Source organism: Buceros rhinoceros, unplaced genomic scaffold (genome assembly GCF_000710305.1).
Source record: "Buceros rhinoceros silvestris isolate BGI_N320 unplaced genomic scaffold, ASM71030v1 scaffold3256, whole genome shotgun sequence".
Classification (NCBI taxonomy): domain Eukaryota; kingdom Metazoa; phylum Chordata; class Aves; order Bucerotiformes; family Bucerotidae; genus Buceros; species Buceros rhinoceros.
In genome coordinates, this window is record NW_010417934.1 from 1 (window position 1) to 25,722 (window position 25,722).

Here is a 25,722-nt window from a genome sequence, read left to right on the forward strand (position 1 = left end):
CGCTCGCTGCTTTCCGGCTGCTCTTTTCTGCGGGAGCGGTGCCCGAGAGGAGAGCAGAGCAGAGCAGAGCAGGGCACTGCCGGGAGTGAGGGTGGTGCGTGGCGGCCGGGGCTGCCGTCGCTGAGAAGCTGCTGTAGGTCCAGAGCGCTTTGGTTAAACTGACGCCAGTGAGGGCGCAAAGTGTGGATACTGCAAGCTTTTGGAAAACTATAGGCGGGTAATAGACCATTTTCAGCAGCTGCGAAGCGTTAAAATCTGGTGGAGCTTTTAAAGCACCTTATAGCTGCTGCGTTTCATGCAAGCACTTCTTAATTGCTTTAGAGAAAACGCTTAAGCCTGCTGAAGCTTGTTTTATCTGGAAGCCACAACAACCGTCTTTCTCTTGCATATTGTTTGCTTTTTATGTGACTGTCACTCTCCTTATTTTGTTGTTTCATTAATGTGCACAGGAGGGGCTGTGTGGTAATGTTACGTGGTGATCCTAAGGTCAGATTAGTGTGTTGGGGTAACAAATTGTTTTTAGGACAGCATGCAACTTTGGGTTCTTCATATAGATAGAAGTTTGCAAGGTTGGGGCCTTAAGTTAAATGATCAAAGTAAACAACTGAACGGGAAAATCTTTGTGTCTTGTTCATGTTTAGTGGGAAATAAAAAAAAAAGACATACCATATTCATTTGTAAGATTGCTTATTCCTCTTCTTAAAGAAAGTGCTTGTCTGATAGGGAATAAATGCATACCAGTTCTTAGAATCAAGCTGCAAATTTGTACCAACTTGTGTTTCGAAGAAGAAGGTATCAAAAGTTGTGGCTGGTTTGTTGTTTTTCTTTTAACTGTGCCAGGAGATAATTAAATACTCAATATGAAACTCTCAGAGGTCTGTGGAAGTGCATGGCTGATAAAGCAACCGAAGCTGCAGAGTCAGTGTTTCATTACAACTTCACCCATTTCAGCTGAAGTATAGGGTCTCCTGGCCTTAGTTTGGGAAGCGGTATAAAGTGAGTGCCTGAGTTAAAGAATGCTCTTATAAATGTTTTCTTACTTGTGTGTATGTACTGTTTCTTTCAGACAAACTTCCTCTGATCCTGGCTGTGATAAAGGTTAATACTGTTAGATGCAAGTCAGATGGAAGAGGTTATAATGTAATATAACTTGTCTTACTATAAGTAGAAAGTCAATGGTAATTTTACTCAGACTTGGTCACTGTAACAGAAAGACTGGCTGTAAGGTAAGTACCTACACTTAAACTTTTATGTAAATTCATTTTGAAACGCACAAGCCTCGGCAGTTCTTTTTAAACGTTTACTGAGTAGAAAAGGCAAGAGGCTGAGGTGTGTTGGGTTTTGTCATCTTGTGGGCATGGGTGGGCGTGTTTGTATTTTAGAAGAAACGAGTGAATGGGAATGCTATTTGTTTTCTGCCCTTGCTCAAACAAGCTGTTGTGGTACGAGCACATTTAAAGGAGCTGAAGTTAACCCAAGCTCTGAACTGGGAGGGAAGGCGACTCTGGGACAGCAAGGCTGTCTGCTTTTGTGTTGTAAGAGTATGTTTCTAAAGAGACATGGCACAAACACCTTCTGTTACTACAACTTATTTTTCTTTAGACAGCTTTTTTTCCTTTTCTGCCTGGCTTCTTGTCTGGTGGTGCTCAGGGGAAGGGTTCTGGCTGTGATAGCTTTGTGCCTTTGAATTGGCAGTATGTTTGCCTTACCCCTCCTCTCCTCTTCCTCTCTGAAACTAGTTTTGGATTTTGTACTCTGCAGCTGATAAAGTTCTGTTGAACAGCTGAAAGAAGGTAATTGCTGTGAAGAGATCCTGAATTTGTGTGTGAATGTTGTGCTCCTGAGGAATTAGGTTTCTGGGGCTGCCTTAGCTGTTGATACCTGCAGGGACTATAGCAGCTTTTTTAACACTTACTGCTCCCAGTTATCCAAATCCAGTTTCTGTAAGGTTGTTAGATGTAATCAGGAGAATAAATTCCCATGTAGACTAAACATCATGAAAAGATTCCCACTACATTTTGGTATGGTTGGTGAAGGCTTTCAAAAATTCTGCTCCTAAAATTAGAGCACTCATTTTCTTCCAATTATTTCTTATTCTTTCCTCCTCCCTCACTTAGGAGAGGAAGGAGATGGCTCCTGAATGAAAGGGGTGATAAATTCTGACTGTTGAGACAAGTGTAGTTGTATTGCATTGAAACTTTACAGAAGCTGGTAGCTATTGTCACGAGCAAATCTGTATTTCTCTTTGCAGTCTGCCTTGCTAGGCAGAATCTCTTGAGGTTAAGCCAAAGATAATTACTTTGGCCTTTAAGTATTAATGTTTGAATTATCACAGAGGTGTTCTTGTCTTGTCATGATCTGTCATAAGTATGATGAATGCTGGCTACTAGCTTTTTTTTTTTTTTCTACTAGTTTGTTTTTCAAGACTATGTGTTACAGGTTCTTACTGAGCTTTTTTTGACTGCCTCTTATTTGAAATAAATCCCACTACTATTTGAATTTTTCTGTTTTGGTTTTTCTACATGACTTTCCTTCAAATTTCTGGTGGTTTGTATGCAATGTAAGTTACCAAAAAAAGGGTGCTCTAACAAAAGCCCCTGTTTGGGCAGACCAAACTCAATAGCCACAACAAACATAAAAAATAGCTTGGTAGTACGGCTCAAGAAATGCTTGCCTGAAATTTCAAGTTACTTTAGCAGTCAGCTATTAGTATTAAATAATTCCTGTATGTAACTGAATTTTACAGTTACAGTCAAGTTCCATATGAAATAAATATTATTTGACATTTCAATTACTCAGCTTCCTTGGAAAAGCTTACTTCTTTCAAAAGCATTTTGCCCAAGTTAGGCAAGTGTGATATGATAACTGTCACTCTGTACTGCTTTTGGCTTTCTATTAATTAGAGGGCTGTGTAATAAATAGCTGCAGGTACACAATTATCTCTCTCCCTTCCTTCCTCTGCCCCAAAAAGTGACATTATATTTGAAACACTGTTAGAATTGCAGGCAGTTGTGAAGTTTCTTTGAAGAGACTTGTTAAGAAGCTATCTGCCGTGGGGAGTGAGGTTATGTGTTATACAGAAGACTTAAGTAGAGAGGGTGAGGGAGGGAATAACAAATTTGCAGTCGTGCTTCAGACTAAAGTATGTAGAAGATTTTTTTTCTTCTGGTCTAAATATGTGTGAAACTTAGTGGTTCAAATAACTGTCTTGTGCTGTAATGGAGTAGTAGGCACTAGTGTCTATACCTGTAGAGAATGAACTCCTGGATCTTACGCTGTCTTTGGTTGTACATAACATTGAAAAATCTGTGTGCAGTACAAGACGAAGTTAAATCAGCAGTCAATGCTTTGTGATGGTGTTCTGACTAGGGAGCTAGTATGCCTTGTAGCACACTCTCGTAACCTTGACTGGAGCATTTACTGTTGCATGCTGCCATGTGGTGTGCAGCTGGCAAAGGGGAATATCAGAAAAAAAGTCACATTCTACAGTTTATTGTATGTTCACTTATTACAAACCTTGATTCCTTTGCCTCTGAGTGTGATTAGTTACAATTTTAAAGCTATTTGCTCCTCTAATTAGAAAGAACTGTTCTGCATTGTGGTATGTATGACATGCTAATTGTCTAAAAACAGTAATTTCAGCCAGCATCACTTGAAGGGAAATAATGCTGTCATGACTGTAAAACTAATTGGAGAAAAGAGGTGGCTGTTTTTTATAGGAGTGACTTACTGCTTGCCAGTGGCTGACTTTTTGTTTGTTTGGCTGGTTGGGGGGTTTTTAATTTTTATTTAGCAAAGCAGGTGTTCTCTTCTGCAAATACTTGGCTGAGGATGGGTGCAATTGCCTATCTATCTTCAGCCGGAGTATAAAGATACTTTTTCTTGTCTGTTCTCGGAATTGCTTATTGCTGGTTCATTGCTAGGTATCTTGCTTAGGTGTTTTTTAGTATTGTTTATTTTTGAACTACTAATGATATGTGCTCAGTTTCCAGACTAACTCACTTTTTCCTTGTCTTAGCCAGACTGTCATGAGACATACTGTTTCACGCCCTTGTAACAGGTACTTTTTTAGAGTTCAAGTCCGGAGTTCTTTAATCTGAAATTAAGAAGTAATTTCTTAAAGCTTGACTTCTCTAGAACGTTGTCCTATTGTACTGTTTTGTCTATGAAACAGTTCAGGAGATATTTTCCAAAAAATACGAAATGAATCTTTAACCACAGAGTGATTGGTGTTATAAGAGTGCGTCCCATCTTCCGTCTGCCTCTTGCTGTGTAAGTGGAGAATGTAGAGTGCAACAACATATTTCCAGACTAACGGAGGAAAGGGACTTCTCAAGGCAACTGAGTAAGTGTTGTTTGAGGAAGGCTAAATTTTTCTGTGGAAATTACGATTCTTGAATTGTTGAACATGCATAGAGAAGATTCCTCTCCTACAGTTAACCTTGTTGAAAAAATAAAAAAGTTATAAAAATTGCCTTCCAGTACAGTACTTATTTCAGATTTTTCCCTTTTTCTTTCTTTTTGATCTCTGTTTCTTCCTCTTTCTCTTCTGCCAGCTTTTGAGTCAATTGATTCTGCCAAAGAATATTTCTTGTTTCATTTTAAATCTCTACCACATCCTCTGCTACTTAAACTAGAATACTAACCTACTCTTCTTCTTGTTGCTGTAGTATGCAGCCTTATCTCTTTTGGCAGCAACGTGTTTTGAAGATTTCACTGATAACATGTAAAAGCTGCTTTAATGCCACTGTTGTACTGAACCTTAATTTTTAGATTCCTGTAGGCTTCCTTAATTTATGAATAAAATCATGTTGATGTAGATTTGTGACAGTTGGGAGAATTATTGGAAATAGAAGGAAATGCTTACTTTAACTAGGAAGTTAAAGATACTATTATAATGTTATCTTGAACACTTAGGAGGAGGAGTTGTGGGTTTTTTGTTTCTTTTTTTTTTCCCTTCTAGTTCCTGAAATGTAACTGTTCAACCCGCTCTCCCCTCTGATTTTCTTCTATTTACTGGTGTAAAGTTGCCAGGGAGCTCCTATGTTGAAGTAGGAATGTAGCACTGTCCTGGATATTGTGGATTTTTAGTACTGAAAGTATGAAAACTTTGGAAAAGTTAATATTGATGACTCGTAGTGAGTGTGTAAGAGTAATGACATACCCTGTCTTCGTTTGAGTCCTTTTTAGGTTACAGAGTTCAGTCTGAAGTGGCTCTACACCTTTCTTGTCTTCATGTCCATGTGTGCTGTCAGGGAACTTCATAACCTTATCTCTTGGTGCAAAATGGGCCTGGCTCTTCAAGCAGCCAGACCTCCTTGCCTGGTGTAGCCTGGTATATGTTCCACTTGAGCCGATAACCCACTTCTTGTGTCTAAGGATTGGAAGAAAGTTTATCTCTGTTCTTCTGGCCTTTGGGACATGCAAACGCCTTTTCCTGTTGGCTAAAGCATTCTGTGAACAACGATAAAACCTGCATGCTGCTGAGTAACAAAAAATTACCACAGGTTTTCTGAAAGCAGTATTGTGGCAGAGCAAAACGTTGTATGATGAATGCTGAGTTTAAGGGGTTCATATAACTGTTCTAGGCTCTTTGGTCCTACTACCCCACATGTTTTTCACACATACTGCTCCCTTAATGAGAGTGTGAGAAGCAGTGATGCTGTTTGGATATTGACGCTCCAGACAATTAGTCAAAGAAGGAATTAAAAGGAAAGGTCCTGTGGTTGTCTGCAACAAACATACTTATTTCTCTGTCTATATTTTTATGCCAAATTCCAAGCCCTTTTCATGTATAAATTCTGTTTCTGATGTTTGGCAGCTTTAGTTTCCCTGCAGAAAGCAGAACTTGTTACCTGGGAATTATTTATCATGTGTGAAGAAATAGACATGAGTTGTGGAAACAAAAGGCAGTCTGCAATGATGCACAATTTGGAGCTATGACTAATGAAAGAGTGGGCTTAATACCAGCTCTGTAGTTCCTCAGTACTGTGGACCATTATATGTCAATGAAATATGTTCTAAGATCTGTTTGTCCTGTGCAGATGTTTATGGAATTTGGAGGTTTTTTTCCCAAGGGGGAGAGAGAGAATGGGAAAGGTGTAAGCAAAAGAAATTTTTTAAAGTGGTGTCAGAATGCACAGAGAGAAATAATCCACCCAGTGGATGGAGAGATCATCTACTATCTGTGCTCTTGATGACCTGAAACGTGATATCTATGAACGTTCTTGCAAATCTAGCAGCTTTCAGAAGTGCACATGTTTTAGCTGGGAATGGTGTGTTCTCATGCATGCTTTTGTTTTTAACGTGTTTTTAAGTTTTAGTATTCAACTGACTCTTCTAAAGATGAGTGGTGACCTGTAATGTGTATTTTATTTAATTGCCTGTAACTCTTAATTTACGTAGATGGAGCTGCCTGGTCTTTCTTTTGCTGTTTGGATGTTTATTTGCTTCTATGCATCTGTGGATGGCTATCCGAGTGGAAAAGTGAGAGAAGCCTGCGCTAGCATGCTACCCTGTCATGGTAGCTCTCCAAAACTGTCACCTGAACACACCATTACAGTGAATGGAACTGAATTTAAACCAGGGGACAAGATAGAAGGTATTGTGTCAGTTATAGCTGAAGAATTTAATTTCCTGTTTCTTTGTGTTGTACCATGTCTTTACTCAGTTAGCTGTACTAGATCTGTACAAGTAGTGGAATCTTGTTCAGCATTTATTTAGCAGTTGTTCAGTACTTGTAAAATGAGCTTCTGGTGGTCACTGTTGAAATATTTCATTCTTCCTCTGGAGAAGAGTTCAACTTCATTTTATTTTTACTCTTGTTTCAGTTCACCTGTCTGGACCAGATTTTGAAGGGTTTTTCATACAAGCCCGGGATGCAGGACACCTAGATAGTCCCGCAGTTGGTTCTTTCATGTTAGTTGACCGGAGGCTTTCTCAGCTTCTGACATGTGGCCGTACCAAGGTATAGTCTAGTGTCTTAAACTGGGACATCAAGTACTGAGGTGTTTGTACTGGACCATGTCTGTAACAGGACAGAGCAGAGCTATGTAATCATGTTTGAGCTTAGCGAGTCTCTGGGGAGGTCGGCCCAACTTGCATTATGGAGGCATGGCTCACTGCAACTCTGTCAGACTGTTCTTATGAGCCATTTAAACTGTCCTGGTGATAGAAGGCCGTTGTGTGCTGCAGGAAGGTGCAGCATTCATAATGTAATTTTTACTTGTGCACAATGAATGTAGTGTGTTCCTGGTTATTGTATAAAAGGTTCCTGGTTATTAATAAAAGAAGGGCATGCTCTGTTTGCTTTGAAGAGGTGAGTTATCATTTTCCTTGCTTGTCAAGGACAGAGAACATGTCTCGCAGCAATGAAAGTTCAGGGCAGTTACTGTGGTAAACACTAGAATAGGATATTCTATTTAGTGTTACCATGTCAGTTACTGTTAATGGAGTCTTTTTAGTAACAGGTTAGATCACAATCATCAATATACTTTTTAGATAAGTTAATTCTGCCTCGTGCAAGAGATGTGAACTCAGACTAGTGTTTCAGCAACCCACTTGAACTTTGTGAACATGTACAATGTCGTCAGAGCTGATGTGGACAAAGTTTTTCATCTGCCTAGACGTGCTTTTTTCCCCGCCACCCCTGCCATTTCTACCACCTGTCCCCCAGTGACATCCGATTAATGCATTTATCCCATGTTGTAAAGCCATGGAGGTGTCTGGCTTGTGCCCTCTGTGCCTGGAGGGCTTAGGTCAGTGCTGTGTCTGATCTGTTTATCTTGTGCAAATAACTGTCTGACCCTAAGGCTACCTTTGGTTTTTGTCCTTTGGAATACTAGTTCTGTTCTCTCTGTACAGCCATTGCACTGTCCCTTCGTGCTTTTACTGTCAGAAGATGGATCTTGCTGTTGAAAAATGGAGTGTTATCACACCATTTCTGCATAAATGCTGCAGAGGCAGACCTCTGTTCTCCTTTAAAGTTTATTAGTATGTGTAAGTTTCAGTGATAGACTTCATTTGAGTTGATCGTGAGGAACTGGGGAAAAGTCAGTTGCACTGAGTCTGCACAGCATAACAGTGTGGTATCTGTTTAGGTTTTAGCTGCAGCTGGTGGTGACCCTTAGCTGCAATCTCCTTAGTGCATATTCACGTGTAACTCTTGATATATGTGTTTTCAGAATTCAGCTGTGAGTCACACAAGTAAAGCAAAAAAGAAATACGTAAAAGTTTATTGGGTTGCTCCTGGAGATGCACCAAAACGTGTACAGTTTCTGTAAGTAAATCTAGTAATAGTTCTAGTTTATTAAAATGTGAATAAGGTAAACCTGTTCCATTGGCTGTGTCAAACATTGGCCGGCAACTGGAAAGTATCCTTGAACTAACGGCCTGAAAAGGTGACACCTCTTGCTCTCTGCAGAGTCTATGTTAATGCAGACACTTGTTCTTTAGGAAAGGTTAGAGTTTATTACTTTCATTTCTGTGGAAAGAGTAGAAAGGATTTGGAAACCAGTGTATTTAATATTTCTCTTTAACTGCTTACTTCTCATGCCTGTAATATACAGTGTTAAGAATCTTCTTCTGTGTTTGTACCTAACCAAGTTATACTGGTAGCTTTATACTACTGTTATACTACTAGCTTTTTGGGAACTAATGGATAAAATTCTCCTCTGAGCTTGTAAACAGGTACAAATGTTTCTTATTTCCAGTAGAGTATGTTTTAATTTTTTTTTCATTGAAATTTCAGATATTTTCCTACTTTAATCCCTAAAATGCTAGAGGTCTGCCTGAAGATGGGGGATTTACAAATAAGTTTTATGAACTATAGAAGTTTTTCCTTTTTTTAAAGTTTAAATACACATCAACAATCAGCTGTTGATGTATACAGTAATGGCTGTGTATGTGTTGTGTTTAAGAGCCACAGTTGTGAAGAAGTACAAGACTTTCTGGGTGAAGATTCCTGGTCCCATTGTTTCTCAGCCTAGTGCACCATCCTCAACAACGACCTTGCATGCAACATCAGAGAGTGTATCAACTTCACACCCAGTTTCCTACTTATCAAAGCCAGTAAGCGATTATAAACTCAAATAATGCTATCTTTAGTGCTTGTGATCAATGGAATTTAATGCAATCACATTGATACAGCCTGTTGACAGAAAGGGAGAGGTGATGGATGAGTAACTTAAATATCAGAGACTAAGGACATAGACCCTCTTGTATTAGTTTAATTGCCTCGACCTGTGTGGGTTAAATGTTGTCATGCCACATGTAGGTCAGAAGGTTGATGGAACATTTAGAAAATATTATGGTCAGAAGATATTATGCATACCTGGGAAGAGACATGGAGAAAAGACTTGCTCTGGTCTCGACTAATAACTTCCTATTTAGAAACTTCCTTCTATGAGTTCATCTGTGTTACTGATTTCCATTATGGATTCTTGAACAAACTGAGCAAGCATCACTATTTGATCCAGAATAAATGTGACTTTTAATCCATGTATTTTCTCATTGTGTGTCAGTGGAGTTCCTACTTTAAACAGGAAATGAAAAGCTGGTCTTCCCTTCTTTTCTTCCTCATCCTACAGGTGATATTAGCACAGTAAAAGTTAAACCAAAGGAAGTTTCTCTAAAGTTTAAAGTTTTTTTTTTTTTTCCAAGTTATTCTATTATAATGTCTTTAAAGTGAAAATTCAACTGTACTATTAGTCCAGCTTGGAGCTCACCATCGTCTTACCTACTAGTCCTGGGGTAATTGTAGGTGTGGGTTAAGAGATTGATATGTAGATGTAGGTAACATTTCTTTGTTGTTGCTTGTATGCTGTCTTCTCAAATGGGGTAGAAAGGGAGGAAGAAGACGGAAACTCTCATTGCTTATGACCTGTTTGTTTGCTTGTCTAGTTCAATGCATCAGGTTGTGGAATTATGAAGTTCTGCATTAGGAACCCTTCAAACTGTGATCCTGAAAGTGATTCCTGTTTTTTTTTATCCTTCCAAAAAGAGAAGAGTTCAGTATTTATTGAAATGAGTGGTCCAAGTGAAGGATATTTAGCATTTGCATTGTCCCATGACCAGTGGATGGTGAGTGCCCAATTCTACATCTTTAGCTGCTTTTGTGATCTTAGTAAAGTTTGAATGGTACTCTAGCAAAGCTTGTATATGAAAAACTGAAATGCTGCTAGATGTGCTGGGACTGAAGCACAGTTTGCCTTTTATAGGTGGGTATTTGGTTTTAGCTTGGAACTGTCTATTTGCCAGTAGAATTTCCTTGTGGATATCTGTCTCAGCAGAATCATAGGAGATCCTTAGCAGTTTGAGAGAGGTGATTCTCCCCCTCTACTCAGCTCTTGTGAGACCTCACCTGGAGTTTGGTGTTTGGCTCTGGAGCCCCCAACATAGGAAGGACATGGACCTGGTTGAGCAGGTCTAGAGAACGGCCACAAAGATGATCGGGGGCTGGAGCATGTACCCTATGAAGACAGGCTGAGAAAGTTGGGTTTGTTCAGTCTGGAGAAGAAAAGGCTCTGGGAAGACCTTCCAGTACTTAAGGGGGACCCACAGGAAAGATGAGGAGGGAGTGTAGTGATAGGGTGAGAGGTAACGATTTCAAACTGAAAGATTAAAGTGGGTGTGGTGAGACACTGGAAAAGGTGGCCCTGAGAGGTTGTGGATACCTTGTCCCTGGAAGAATTCAAGGCCAGGCTGGGTGGGGCTTTGAGCAGTCTGGTCTAGTGGAAGGCGTCCCTGCCCGTGGCACAGGGGTTGGAACTAGAGGATCTTTTAAGGTCCCTTGCAGCCTGAACTGTTCTATGAATCCAACCCGTCTGTGCAGTAGCCGACTGGAATTCCTGGTTAAATCAGTATTTCTTTGTTACCTAGCCAGAACCTCTCACCTGTCAGAAGCTCAGTTGCTCTGCTTTCTGAAAACCATTTGCATTTCATTGTTGTTTATACAAGAGTGACTCCATTCAATCTTAAAGTATTTAGAGATGCTTACTTCTAATTGATATCAAAAGGAAGGGATGATGCTGTTGACAAATGCATAATCCATTTCTGTCCCTAGTGCGAGAATACTTGGTTCTTAACAATACTTTGTCTTTACAGCTATGAGGAAAACTAACTTTTCACTGGAGGGTTATTAAATAACATCAACATCCCTCTCTGTCTTGTCTGGTAAATTTAGTAAATTCTAAATAATTAAACTTCTTCTGATAATATGGTTGTTACCCTGGGAGGGGGGAAGTGTAAATTGTAATGTGCCTTACTATGTATCATCTGTTTGACTTTGTGGTTCCTCTGTAATACTTAAGTGATTGAAAGCTGGGAAATAATAGGTTAACAGCTAGAGATCTGTCTCGGGTCTTGTAGCATATATTAAATCAAAGAGGTTTTGGAGGCTGCCAGTAGTAGTTTTTATTGAACTATAAATACATTTCTATTTTAAACTCTCCAGGGTGGTGATGATGCATATCTGTGTGTTAATGAGGACCACCATGTTCATGTAAGCACCGCCTATCTGAAGGGACGGAGTCTTCCTGTGTTGGATTCAGAGGTACATTTGAAAACAACGAAGATGCCTCCACAGATGTAGGTTTGAAGTAATGAATGGTGTGCTGCTGCTTTGCGCTTTTATTTTGCACAGCAGCTGTACATAGTAAGGTGGATCGGTAATTCTTTTAAGGTGAAATTGATTGGGCTCTTACTTCCTAGTAAATGTTACCTTTGGAAGTCTACATTTAATTTTTAAAAGTTCACATCACGTAGTGGGAGCTCACTCTACAAAGGAACTTTGTGCCTATTGTTACTCTGTCCCTTTGCTAAGGGTGCAATCAATGTGTCTTGAGTTAAAGGTTGGAAGGGAAGGGGGAGATTGTTATGAGCTGGAGAAATTGGAGGTAATAAGCCCAACCCTTATGCTGCTGTGTTGACTTCTAAGTTGGTATGCAAGAGATTTTGATCCCACCTCCCGCCCTGATCTTTGCTGCTGTTTGTGCACCAGTGACACTCATGTCTTTTGCAGGGTTACTTTTAAGCCAATTACTCTGCCGGTTTGAAAAGACTGAGTATTAAATTTGTCCCGTTTTACAGAATGCCCTTGAAGATGTGTCGTGGAGGCTTGTGGATGGTGTTCTTCAATGTTCTTTCAGAAGGAATATTCGTCTTCCTTCTTATAAAAGGAGATTTAATCTGGATGCCAGTTACTACATCTTTCTGGCAGATGGGGAAGCTAGTGAAGGTAAATTTGACTTACATATGGTTGCTTTTCTTGCAGTTAGTAACTCTTAAGTAAGATACGGCTTCTTTGAGAATTAGTATCTAAACTGTTTCCAAGTTTGAGGCACTTAGTCCAGTCATCTTTACTGCCTCTCTGGATCATGGGTTTGCTTCTGGAGGTTATAGCAAACCTGCCCATGTGTGCGTGTTGTATGCTTACTTGATGCTAGGAGCTGGTAGCCTCTTGAGATCTGACTACGTCTATTTAAATTGGAGACTAGCATCAAAGGGAATCATTCTTCACATCTTGCGCGTGTAGCTGAGAAAGAGGCTCTTGTATGCTAAGTATGCAAAACAGCTTAGATGACATCTTGGGTTGTTACTGTACTGTGTGTCAGAAATTTAGTTTGTATAATTTTGCTCAGTGGTCACAAAAGGGGTTGCCTTAATAAATAAGTGGACATACTTACGTGTGTAGTGGCTTTCATCAGCCGTAAATAAACCACTTCATGTCACTGCTTAGGTGGACTAATACACAAACACAGTCGTCAGCCTCTGATCACCAATGGAATATACAGTGTCACAGGCCTTCCTCAGGATATTGGAGGTTCCCGGTCCCCACGACTTATCAAGGCTCATGGTAAGCTGCAGCTTCTAGTTTCCTCTTCCACTTCTAGATTTGCTGAGACTGGAGAGTTTAGTTTTCCTCATTATTGCAGAGTAGCTATTTCCTCTTGCGTTTCTGGCACTCACATTAGGTATACTGTTGGCTAGCAAGATCTTAGACTCAAGACCCTTGAAATGTTTCATTTCAAGAGCACAACTGAAGGATGATTTTGGTTGGAAGAGGCCTTTAAGATCATCAAGTCCAACCGTTAACCCAGCACTGCCAGGTCACCACTAAACCATGTGCCTCAACACCACATCTACGTGTCTTTTAAGTATCTCCAGGGATGGGAACTCTACCACCTCCCTGGGCAGCCTGTTCCGATGCTTGACAACCCTTTCAGTGAAGAAATTTTTCCTAATCTCCAACCTAAATCTCCCCTGACACAACTTGAGGCCATTTCATCTTGTCCTGTCACTTGTTACTTGGGAGGACAGACTGACTCCCACCTCGCTACAACCTCATTTCAGGTACTTGTAGAGAATGAAAAAGTCTCCCCTTAGTCTCCTTTTCCCCAGATTAAAACACTGTTCCGATGCTTGACAACCCTTTCAGTAAACAAATTTTTCCTAATGTCCAGCCTAGACCTCCCCTGGTGGAACTTAAGGCCATTTCCTCTCATCCTAGCACTTATTACTTGGGAGAACAGACTGACCCCCACCTCACTACAACCTCCTTTCAGATAGTTGTAGAGAGCAATGTCTCCCCTCCAGACTAAACAATCCCAGTTCCTTCAGCTGCTCCTCATAAGACTTGTGCTCTAGACCCTTCACCAGCTTCATTGCCCTTCTCTGGACACGCTCCAGCACCGCAATGTCCTTCTTGTAGTGAGGGGCCCAAAACTGGTATGTCATGGTATTCAAGGTCAGCCTCATCAGCGCTGAGTACAGGGGGACCATCGCTGCCCTGCTCCGGCTGGCCACACTATTGCTGATACAAGCCAGGATGCCGTTGACCTTCTTGGCCACCTGGGCACACTGCCACTGCTCTTCTTCAGCTGCTCTCGACCAACTCCCCCAGGTACTTTTCTGCCAGGCAGCTTTCCAGTCACTCTTCGCCACGTATTTAGCATTGCAGTGAGTTGTTGTGACTCAAGTGGAGGACTCGACACTTGGTCTTGTCACATGTCATACAACTGGCCTCAGACAATTGATCCAGCCCCCTCAGATACCTCCCAACCTTCAAGCAGATCAACACACCTGCCTAACTTGGTGTCATCTTCAAACTTACTGAGGGTGCACTTGATCCACTTATCCAGGTCATTGATAAAGATGTTAAAGCAAACAGGCCCCAGCACAGATCCCTGGGGAAGACCACTTGTGACCAGCTGCCAACTAGATTTAACCACTCTTCAGGCCCAGCCATCAAACCAGTTTTTTATCCAGAGAAGAGTACGCTCGTGAAAGCCATGAGCAGCCAGTTTCTCCAGGAGAATGCTGGACTTTTGATTTACTAAAGTCTAGAGAGACAACATCCGCAGCCCTTCCCTTGTCCCCTAAGTGTGTCACCTTGTCGTAGAAGGAGATTGGTCAAGCAGGACCTGTCTTTCATAAGCCCATGCTGACTGGGCCTGATCACCCGGTTGTCCTGTATGAGCCGTGTGATGGCACTTGGGATGATCTGCTCTATAACCTTCCCCAGCACAGAGGTCAGACTGTCAGGCCTTAGTTCTCTGGATCCTTCTTCTGGCCCTTCTTATAGATGGGTGTCACACTTGCTAACCTGCAGTTGACTGGGACTTTCCCAGTTAGCCAGGACTGCCAATAATTGATGGAACATGTCTTGGTGAGCGCTTCTGCCAGCTCCCTCAGTAACCTTGGATAGGTCCCATCTGGCCCCGTAGACTTGTCCGTCTCTAAGTGGTGCAGTAGGTCACTGACTGTTTCCTCTTGGATTATGGAAGCTTTATTCTGCTCCCCATCTCTGTCTTCCAGCTCAAGGGACTGGGCTCTCAAAGGACAGCTGGTCTTACTCGCTGTTAAAGACTGAGCCAAAGAAGGCAATTCAGTACTTGGAAGATTACAGCTCTATAAGATTCTTTTTGCCTGGGAAAATGAACCTCCATCTGCCTTTTCTTTTATAATTTCTAACTTACCTCTTCTGGTTTAATTTGTTCTGGTTGCATTATTGGTTTAATTCTATTTGGAATGAGAAACACCTCAACTGACAGTCCAGAGCCATTGAGGTTAATGAGAATTTTTTCCCTCGCTGTACTGGACTTTAAAGCAGACTTATGAGAGAGCTATCACTCATTCTTCATCAAATTGTAAGAAATGTCACATTTTGTCCCCTGGTGTTTAAGTTGATGATAGAACAGCATTTCTCACCAGTATGTACTGACTGTACCGGCACGTACGAAATGTGCAGTAGCCAGAGCTCTATTGCAGTGTGTGTGACTAGAGATGTTTCCGCCCTCTAGTAAGGTAAGTGGTGTGAAGTTGTAGTCGCCTGAACCAGGCGATTAAAAACTTATCACTGGTGAATTCTGACCATATGTGTATGGACTAAGCTATCACACAGTCTCTGAAGCAGTGTTCATGTGCAGCTAAATTAGTCATGTTTACCTTGTTGGGTTTTTTTTTTTATTTTTCAGGAGTGCTAATGTTTGTTGCTTGGATTACCACAGTTAGTATAGGTGTTATTGTTGCACGATTCTTCAAACCTGTCTGGTCTCATTCATTCCTGTTTGGAAAGGAGATGTGGTTTCAGGTGGGCAAAATCTCATATCTCAAAGCTAGAAAATACAGCTGATTGTAAGCAGGATTATCAACCTACTAGATACAAGAAATAGGAGATTAAACTTTGTGTGATTTTTGTTTTATGAAATGGAACAATTACAAATAAATTACAATTACTTTACCAGTCTAGGAAAGGAAAATCTAAAGAGGACACTTAATGTCTTTAACTGTAGATCTGTTAAATGTTTTCAATGGCATATTAAGAAAGCTCTAGAGTTCTAAAAGCAAACCCTACTTTTCTAGGTGCATCGTATCTTTATGTTGACCACAGTCATGCTTACAAGCATTTCTTTTGTGTTGCCTTTTATATACCGAGGAGGTTGGAGCCAAGTAAGTGTGTACTTTTGTTTTGCCTAACTCAAATGTAAAGGTTGGACTAAATGAGTGAGAGGACATCCACTGATGCTTAGCATGTTACTGTTGCTGAAAAACTTGCTGTGAAAGCTGTCCTGAAGTAGGCTGATTCCAAATCCTATCCTCCTAGAGAAGGAATGTTGTTTACTTTAACTGCAGTTGAAGAACTTCAATGCTTTCACTCCTTCCTCCTTCTCCCAAATAAAGTTCTTGCTCATGGTTTCTTTATATACTAAATAAATGTTCTTCCCATTTCCTTAGAGAACTTGAATTTGGGAGAGAAGTGAGGATGGGATGGCTGACTTACTAATGTGATAAACCTGCTGGAAATAAGTGACGTTATGAACATGGACTTTAACTGTATCCAGTGATTAAGCTTAGTCTGGAACATTAGATAGAGATTGTATACTTATATATTTGGTGCAAGGTGATACCAGAATTTGGAAAATCTAGAGAGTATCTGAATTAAAGGTGTAAAAATGTGGTCACAAGTATCCTAGAGAATCCTAGGGAATTTGGATAAAATGTTTTAGGGTTAAGATTAGAACAGATAGTGTGAGAGAGAAGACTAGTGCTAGGAGGAGTTATGAAATAGGCCTCTCCTGAAGATGCAGGATTGAGGATGAAGAGCTTGGAGCATAGCTTCTACAGTCATATGCTCGCTGCTCCTCAGTAAAATTTCTCAGTACAGCAAAAAGGTGGGACAAACCCTGGGCAGATTTGTCAGTGTCCCAAGAAGAACCACCTCCGTCCAGCTGCAGGGCAGCTTACAGTGTCCTGTTGCTTCTGTCAGTGCTGGTCCACCATCGTAACTTACCAATACAAGTATAAATATAATGAATCAACTTTTTGGTATTTTTCTATATCTTTATGTAGATCTGATATTAAAGAAAAATGTCCTGTGTTTAGCAAGCAGGTTTTCATCCCTATCTTGGCTGTACTGTGATGGCTCTGACAATCTTTCAGCCACTTATGGCAGGCTTCAGACCATCTCGTCATGCTCCAAGGTACTCACAACTAACTCGTTAAGTTACAGCCACGGGAATTAAATATGCCTGTTTCTTAATACTTTTTACTTTGAAAAGATGTCTTTAAAGTGATTAACAATGTTGGTTTTTTTTAAATTTTATTTCCTGCGTGCCTCCTCTCCACCTCCCCCGCCCTCCTGCAAACTACGTGATCAGTAAACTGCTTTTCATTGTTTTATAGGAGGCAACTGTTTAACTGGTTTCACTGGAGTACTGGCACAACAGCTAGAATACTAGCTGGTGAGTAGGAGTAATAGTTGTAACTCCCTTCTAAGTGATTTAAGGGAAATTCATTCATTGTCTGGGCTATTGCTCATCTAAGTCACCTATGGCCATCCAGCCCAGGCACCTCTGAAATTCTTTTTCTTGATGACCATCTTCTGTGTGAGTTTTAAATGGCCATCAGGTACAGCTTTAGGGAGAAGTGACTATGTAAAACCAAAGAGATTACAGACAAATCTGAAAGATCTCTGTAGTGAGGATCTGTTCTTTTCTTGAGCAATTTCTTTTTAACTTGGAAGATTTGAGCGTTCTTACAGTAACATAGTTAGATGTTATTTAATGGGAGAGGGGAAGCTTGCATACAGAATGAGAAGCTGGGCTTGATTCAATGTGACAAGTTTCCACAGACAGCTTAAGCATAAATGTCATTGTGATTTGTGGTCTTGTTGGTAAAGTCACAAACGCTAGTGTTTGTGACAGGCATCTGATAAGGCACTGAGCAGTGTGAAAATGATCTTGGCCTTGTCCTTTTTTCTCTGCCTTAGCCCTCGCACTGCTGAAAAAGAAAAAAATACCTTGTAGCTTCATGGACTCTGTTAGCCTTGGTCTCCAAGCAGCTGTGGGCAGTTCTTGGGAAATCTGTTGTCAAAGGTGTTGATAACATTTTTAAAATCACCTTGACGCAGCACTCTTAGTGTCTTTTTATCTTGTTTTTACTGACTAGTGGTGACTATGTTCTTGGGAATGGATCTACCAGCACTTGACCTACCAGACCCATGGGACACCTATACAATGATTGGGTTTGTAGCTTGGCATGTTGGTATTGATGTTCTTCTGGAAATACACAGCTACTGTCTCATACGTAAAGGTACCCACTGAAATTCCTGTTGTTACCTTACTTTCTGAGGATTGTGCAAAAAATGTAGCAATGGGTTGAATTTCAGGAGGTGTTCTTTGGCTTCCGACTTGGAAGTTGAAAGTGAATGAGTCTTGAGTAAGCGTCATCTTCTGTACAAACTAACACTGGAATAAACCAATTTTCAAGACCAAAGTATTGTAGAAAAATTGGGTTTGTTCCATTTTAAATAGTAGCCTTTTATTTCTCAAACCACACTTCATAGGGTCAGACTGAAATGCGTATTTTCCAAAATCAATCACTGTTTGCCATGATTTTGATCTCAGGCAGATAGTTAAAGTCCAGATTAATTCATGCAGGTCTAGTCTGCATTTTGTGACAAATTGCTGGTGTGACTGGCTGAACTGCATAAGCAAAATTACGAGAAACTTGAGCCCAAATGCTTGCAATTTTGAGTGAACGGGGGAATAAAGGAGAAGTCCTGACTCCAATACTGAAGAAACTGTTTCATTGGAAATTCTTAGTTTCAGTGGCAGGTGTCACTGAAAGGAGATGACTCTGCACAGGTAAACAACCTCTATCTAAGACAGAGATGAGACACCTGCAGAGCTGAAGAAGCATTATTAGTTAAGAGGCTCTGTAAGGCAGCCTGTGAAGAATGAGTGACTATAAAAGATGAGAATTTAAATTTAACTGCAGTAATTACTTCCTAGAAATAGAGAAATGACCTGAAATGTTTCAACAGTGAATGTTCTCATGTTGGCTAATGGAAAATACTACTTAATGATACCTCGTTATCTTAAAATGAAAAGGAAGGTTTTAGATCAAATAATGTTTTGTTCAGCTCAAAAATCAATGTTTTGATGATTCATTCTAGCAAAACAGGCAAAATGTTTTGCCACTTCTATATCCGGAATTTACTTTCAGTAAGTCAGCTGCAGAATAATTTTTTGTTTGTGCTGTGAGCATGATAGTGCAGGTCGTAAAATGTCAAATGAGACTTCCAAGTGCTTTTCAAATTTGATGCTGTATAAGGCTTAGTTATTTAGTCACAGGATCAAGACATCTGCCTTCCTCAAGAGGAGACTTAACTTTCTTTTTCTTGCCACTGACAGTTGAAGTGATAGGGGATGACAGAGTACAGATACTGCAGTCACTCACATCCGCAGAAGCAGAGGTAAGTCACAGTTTTGTAAATGAGATAGAATGATTCCTTGTTTAAAGCATTAAAAAGACTGATGGTCGTATGGGTTTTCTTCCTCTTCTCTTGCAGGGTCGTCTATTTAAACAGATTGTGTTAACCATCTATGTCTGTGGCAATACAGTATTCCTTATTGCCTTCCTGGCAGCAGTCAACCAAATATGAAATAAGGCATTGAGAATTTTGTGATGAAATATCGTGCAGTTGAAAACCTGCGAGGAATGCCTTCTATTACAACTTTTCCCTCAACACCTCCCTGAAGATGTAACTGAGGAATAAGTGCACATGTGTGTCATGCGCGGTGTTAGGGAGAACTTGAATTCAAATCGATAGAAAGATGCTGCAGTCCTGCAAAAGCTCTCTTCTGATGGGACTTCTAATGAGATTCTTTGCCTGAGTAAGAAATGTAGTCTCTGTTTTTAAGTGCAGTAATTAACTTGATTGAAGCTTACAGGTGAAGGCTGAGATGATGTGCTGAAAATGCTGTTTTGATAGTCAGCTTCCTAAACCTTTTGTGAATATTATTGGGAAAACCGGAAAGATTGATCCAGAATCTATCGCATCTGTTCACTTTACCGTGTTCTCATGACATGATGTGACAACTTCCTGCTTGTGACAGATTTGTACATTTAAAAAAAAACCCAACCAAAACTTAGGGAAGAGCTGTTACAAATGCAGTTTGATGCACGAGCTAAATCTTTGCAGTTAAATGCAAAAAATATTCTCTGTGCTCTAAGAGCAGTAAAGCTTACACAGCCATATGGATTTAGGAACTTCAGTGCTTTAGTAAAACCAACATTTGCCTCACTCACATACTGTTCTGTGCCATTCCATCAGTGCTTCTAAACCATAAAGAGAAAACACATTTGTAATTTAAGTGCATTAAAACCAGCTGTGTTTATCCAAAACTTAACAGGCAGAACCTGTCTGTATGGATTTCTGTATTTTGCTGTCTTTTCTTGCTTGGGGCTTACTTTTCTGTGTGAATAAGATGGATTTATGCCACTCGATGCTTAAATGGAAGTGAAAATACTTGTTCAGGAGTGTTGCAGTTGTATTTGCTATTGAGCAAAATTTAAATTAGGACTTGGCTTGACTTTAGAAAAAGCACTTTCAGTTAATGTTAAGCGAGGGTCCTTTGAGCTGGCATATCTAGGAGACAGAAATGTCTCTGTAAGAATATGGGATGGCATTTTTTTTTAGTCAGCAGAAGATTTAGATAAATACATGAACTAGGCACAGGGAATGGAAAGACTATATTGTTTGGTTCGTGGTTGATCTACGTATGGAAGGACACTGTGGAAATGGCATCTCAGAAACGATCTCTTAAGGTGCTGTGCAGTACAGTGCTTTGCATTTGTGGGGTGTTTTTTCCCAGCTTTGAACAGTTTGCTTCCACTCTTTCATTTTTTGAGACTGCGAAGTACTGATATTTAGTTATGATGCTTAAAAATGCATCTTCAGCTTGGGGCTACTAAGCTAGCTGGGAATAAAGGTTTTGGAGTATTGGATAGGACAGTAAGTAGTGATCCCTTGCTTGATATACAGCATCATAGCAATATGTCTCTACTGCTTCATGGCCAGCTCTACAGTGCTCGTACACGTGGTTCAAGTAGTGGTTCTCTCCATTTACTAAAGCTGTCTACTTCTGTTTCTTCATCTCCTCAAATCCACAATGCAGCCTGTTGCAGGGACAAGTCATATTCAGAAAGCTACAAGTTTGTACTCCATGATCATCTTTCTGGCTGCTCAAGAAACTGGTTTAGTCATAAAAGCATTTACAGAGCTGAGAGTAATCCCTTTGTCAGTAGTAGAATGTGAATGAGTGCAAGTTGAACCATGCCCCTTCCTCCTGGAAGCTGGAAAAGTCATGTGCAGATTGGAAAAGGTGGACTCTGAAGAAATACTGTGAAATCCAGGCTGAAGAGCAAGAAGTATATGGCTAATTGTGTGGGTTTGTGGAATTTTTTGAGAACTCTGATCTCAAAAGCCTGGGAATCACAGACCCATCTAATGCTACAGTTTTGGGCGAGTCTTTTGTATACCATGAATTTATACAAGAAAAATCTCTCAACCTAGACACGATTGATGGCTTTTTAAGTGAATGCTGGGTTCTTTCAATAGCTGTACTGTGTGTTGTTTCATTCGCATGTGACAATGAACATGGATTTTTTAAAATATGAATGTAAATATCTCAGTAAGTTTTTTGTCTCTTTTAGTAAGATGAAAACACTATCAAATAGAAACTAGAAAAGAATAGTCTTGCCTAGCAGCAAAATTGTCTGTTTGCTCTGTAGATGTTGTTTCATAAATTAAAGCTATCCAAATGCTTCCTGGAGAAACTCTTACTGAAACTGAATCTTAAATAGTTTTTCTCTGTAATACAGAGATTTTTTTTTTTCCTCAAGAAGAAGAAAAAAAAATATCCATGTTCCACATCTAATACAGCTTTAAAGTTGGTAAAATTGCTTTTGTTCTTTGAATAACGTGTCCCTTCCTTGAGCTAGCAAGATTGAATAGTTTCTTATGTGCGGCCTTATGTGCAGTATTGTGACTTACTTGGTTGAAAGACTTGTTTTATGTAATGTTTGTTCACCCTGCTACCCCTGCCCCTTTCCTGCATGTAAGAGGAAGCAATGCGTCGTTGTGTTCTAGTGGCTTCCAAAATTTCTGGTATACCCCTTCAAAAAAGGGAAGAAAAAAGTCTACGGAACTGTTTGATACCAGCAGGAAAACAGGTGACAGGCAGTTTGATTCTTAGACGCTGGTGGGTGCTGTATTTTTTTTAATGATTAAATATTGTTAGAAGAAAATTCCCATTGCTTTGCTTCATAAATGAATCCCACTGAAGTCAAGAAATCCTCAGAAGAGAACAAGGAGGTTTCGGTGTTCTCTTTCACTCTCAGACTAAACTTCTGATGACAACTCAATGTTAGCGTACTTGTTTTTTGTCTTCTTTAGGACTGGCAAACATTCCCAGTCAGGTAGAAACTTGTGATCAGTCTCACAAGTAGTTTACTGATTGAGGTGCTGTCTCCAAATACTGGTCATCTACTCTTGACTTAACTAAAACTAACGTTGCTTGCATATGTTTTGCACAAAACCTGGTGCAAATAGCTCAAGTACAATGGAATTCACAGCCAGTCTTACAGTTTTTTGCTAGCTGACCTGCGGGCAGAATGACCTAAGAAAAGATGTGCTTTGTTTCTCTTCCTTATGCTGAACGCAGCACGATTTTTCCACTTTGTTAAAAATCACGAGGTGGGGAGTCTTCGTATTCTGTGCAGCAATGCCTGTGTTTTCCCTTTACCCAGATTTGGGAATGCTAGACAGAAATCGCCTCCCGTTTGTTTTCTGTCACGGCTTGTAACACTGTGTGGCGCTCTTGTTCAAAAAAAGCATTTTTATCTTGCTTGCTTGCTTTAATCTCGGTGAGAGCTTGAGACACATAAATGATGTCCAAAACAGGAGCTATTCTTAGATGAACTATTAAAAAAATTTCTCGAGCTTTAAGAAACTCGATCTTTTATTTTCAAGCCAGTTTGTACAGATAGACGTTATGAAATCAGTGTTTACTTGTCTATGCTTAAGGTTTGAGGGTTTTTTGAACAGTTATGGCTTGTTTTCTTTTGTCATGTGTGTAAAGTGTGCTCTACCTGGGTACATCCCTTTCCAAACAACTTAAGATGAATGGCAGTCATCAAGGGAAATCTGCAATCTTCAGTATTTCAATGCAGAAGTTAGTATCTCAGTGATTTTAGACCTTCAGGGCAGGCTAGAATAAGAAAGACTTCAAGTGAATAGAAGAATGGTTAAGAGGGATGATCTGGCTTTCGCATCAGTGTGATCCCAAGTTCTCTAAAGGGGGTATGTGTGAAGAGGGGAACTATTGCATTCACTTACCTGAGGAAGGGCACAGCAGAACTGGCACAGGAGGAGTTCTTCAGAGCAAGCATGGTACTATCTGTTTTAGCTCATATATGAGCTAATCCAACCACTGTAGAGCTTCTGCTGGTCTTCCTCATGCTGTGCAAAAGTGACTTTACATACTGCAAACCACAAAAGCTGAACATCCACATCACGCTGAACCATGTATCTATGATAGTCATCCTGGGCAAATGATACCACATGAAGAGGGACAGTTTTGGCTTTTTTTCAGAGACCTTGGAAATTGTTCAGCCTTAATGATGAATTACAATTTTCCATGTCATCTGTACTGACATGTGAAAAAGAGGACTTCATCTTGTAAGTCTGTTTTCGTTGATGGGGGAAGGGTCTGGGCTGTAGCAATCAAATGAACATCCCTCTTCCCAGAAGCATACAACTCTTGAATTTTGTGTCTTTGTTCTTCCAACTTAATGATCTCATATCCCTGCTGCTATGTAGCTTGTGTATTAGTGTGGGACAGTTCGGATTCATCTGGCACAAACTGAATAGTTTTAATCTATGTGGCATCAGAATTGCCACATGGCAAAGCAAAGATTTACTGAGTCCAGTGTTGTCTCTAGAAGTAGAATTGAATGCTTAGAGAACAAGATTTAACAAGGCTGCAGTGATGCTCTCTTTCAGACTCAGCTCCTTCCTACTTGCCAGAATCTGTGCAAGGGTGTCCTAAGCTAGAAACTGCAGCTGGACTGTGAACTTCTGTGGTGATAGAATTTATCTATGAAGCATGCTGAGAATTATTAAGAGAAGTTAATGCTTTTGCCCCCCCATTTAATTAGTCACGATAAGAAAGTGCCTCTTGTTTTAGTTTTAAGCCTGCTTGTTGATATAATTGTTTAATGATTTGTATTTTTCTTTTGTCTTCCTGTCTTCATCACAGTTCTCTAGGCCTCTCATGTCTGTGCCTTTTTCCCTCTCTGACTGCTGCAGTATTTAGACATTTTGCACTTCTGATCATCTTCAGTACTCTTCTCCATTTGTCTCTTCAGAGATGGAGTGATCAAACTTCACTCAAGCTGTAAATACGAAGTGCTATGCCACAGTTGTTTTGGTTTGTTTTCCATGCTTTCCCTAAAGCTCACCTCATTTTCACGGCCTCTGATCGTGGAGTTGATATTTGCAGAGGACTATCTAAATTAATGCCAAGGTGTTTTGCTTCTTAGCCAAGAGGTTTGTAACAGTAGCTTAATAGCTGTGTCTTGTGCTGTACGTGCTTAGCGTGATTTCTCTTCTTTATGTTATTTCTCAAGTATTGGTAGTGTATTTCACCTCTAGACTTATTATGGCTTTACTATTGTGAAGTCTCTCTTCAGTCTCCTTCCTTTTAAACTACTTTGAATAGTATTATGGTGGCAGCAGCGTTTTTTCTCACTTTTTAACATTTAAATTTAATAGTGCAGATTATTGGTGAAGGCGGAAGTTGAGTGTCCATAGCAGATTGCTACCAAAAATTGCTTGTGACTACTTCATATTACTCTTCTGCTCTCTCACTTTTTGGTGTATCCTGTAAATGTTTGAGAAGAGGTTTAAAAAAAAAAAAAAAGAGTTCAAGGTAACTCCCTCTGCTGTTCTCAGAACCAACGAAGAAGAAACATAAGGAAAAAAAAGTTAAAAAAACCCAAACAAACCCAGGATAGACGTAAAGTATAATAGAGTCAAATTTATTTATTCTCTTTTACTATTCCACTCTCCAGGTAATCATCTCTGACAGGTCCTAAAATTTGAGAGTATTACCCACTTCAGACTGGGAAACACCAAGTGTTTAGAGGCTACAAGTCAGCTGATTACTACCAGTGTGCCTCAGTATGAGGCAGTAGCTTCAGTTTCTTGCTTTGAAACGAGGAAGACCAGCAAGAAGAGTTATGACTGTTTTTTGCTGGTGCATAGTTTGAGTCAGCTGTAGTAGAATAACACAGCCTGAGCTTTATCTGTTTAGTGATTCAACTAGGCTAAGACCTAGCAAGATAAAGCTATCATGCTATTTTGAATATAAGGATGTATTGCTGTGAGGCACTTTTTTGCCCCAAGGACTATGTACTGGAAAAATCTGACTTGCATGTGTTTTCTCCTAGGTGTAATTGTACCTTATGGCTGCTTTAAGGGCCCTTAGTTCCTCCCTCACGTGGAAAGAATTAACTTGTTCATTGGTGGGAGCCTTGAACCTTGCTGTAGAACTCTGCCCAGGTGTCTGCACCTACAACAGACCTTCTGTTGCAGCTGCAGGATAAACCATTGGCAACTCAGTATTTCTGATGGGAGGCTTGCACTAATTTTAGCTCCCTGACCAACTGAAACAAGGATACTAAGAACATTTTTTTGTTTGCTTGTTTTTGATGGGCAGGCACTGCCTGTCTGGCAGCCAGTTCCCTGGAAGAGCAGGGCTTTCTGAGCAAGCTAGGAGGTGAAACCGTGCTTGGAGGGCTTGGGTCTTCATGTTGTTATGGAGAGGGTCAGTCTGTGATTTTGTGGGTGGGGCAGCATGTATGTGGCATGGGGAA

General features: G+C 40.2%; 1 protein-coding gene across 2 annotated transcripts; it reads left to right on the top strand.

The window, feature by feature from the left end:
• Window positions 1–1,175: 1,175 nt before the first annotated feature.
• FRRS1 (ferric-chelate reductase 1) lies at window positions 1,176–19,444 on the top strand. 2 transcript variants are annotated; one of them, XM_010138331.1, is made up of 17 exons: window positions 1,176–1,226; window positions 4,678–4,718; window positions 6,405–6,601; window positions 6,831–6,967; window positions 8,184–8,278; window positions 8,919–9,069; window positions 9,901–10,080; window positions 11,453–11,551; window positions 12,088–12,235; window positions 12,737–12,853; window positions 15,474–15,589; window positions 15,862–15,948; window positions 16,882–16,979; window positions 17,182–17,240; window positions 17,947–18,090; window positions 19,194–19,255; window positions 19,352–19,444. In XM_010138331.1, the coding sequence occupies exons 1-17, from the start codon at window positions 1,176–1,178 to the stop codon at window positions 19,442–19,444; spliced, it is 1,875 nt and encodes a 624-aa protein (XP_010136633.1). The 2 variants fall into 2 exon arrangements, with proteins under 2 accessions (XP_010136633.1, XP_010136634.1); XM_010138332.1 differs by lacking the exon at window positions 4,678–4,718 and having other exon boundaries at window positions 6,406–6,601.
• The last annotated feature ends 6,278 nt before the right edge of the window (window positions 19,445–25,722 follow it).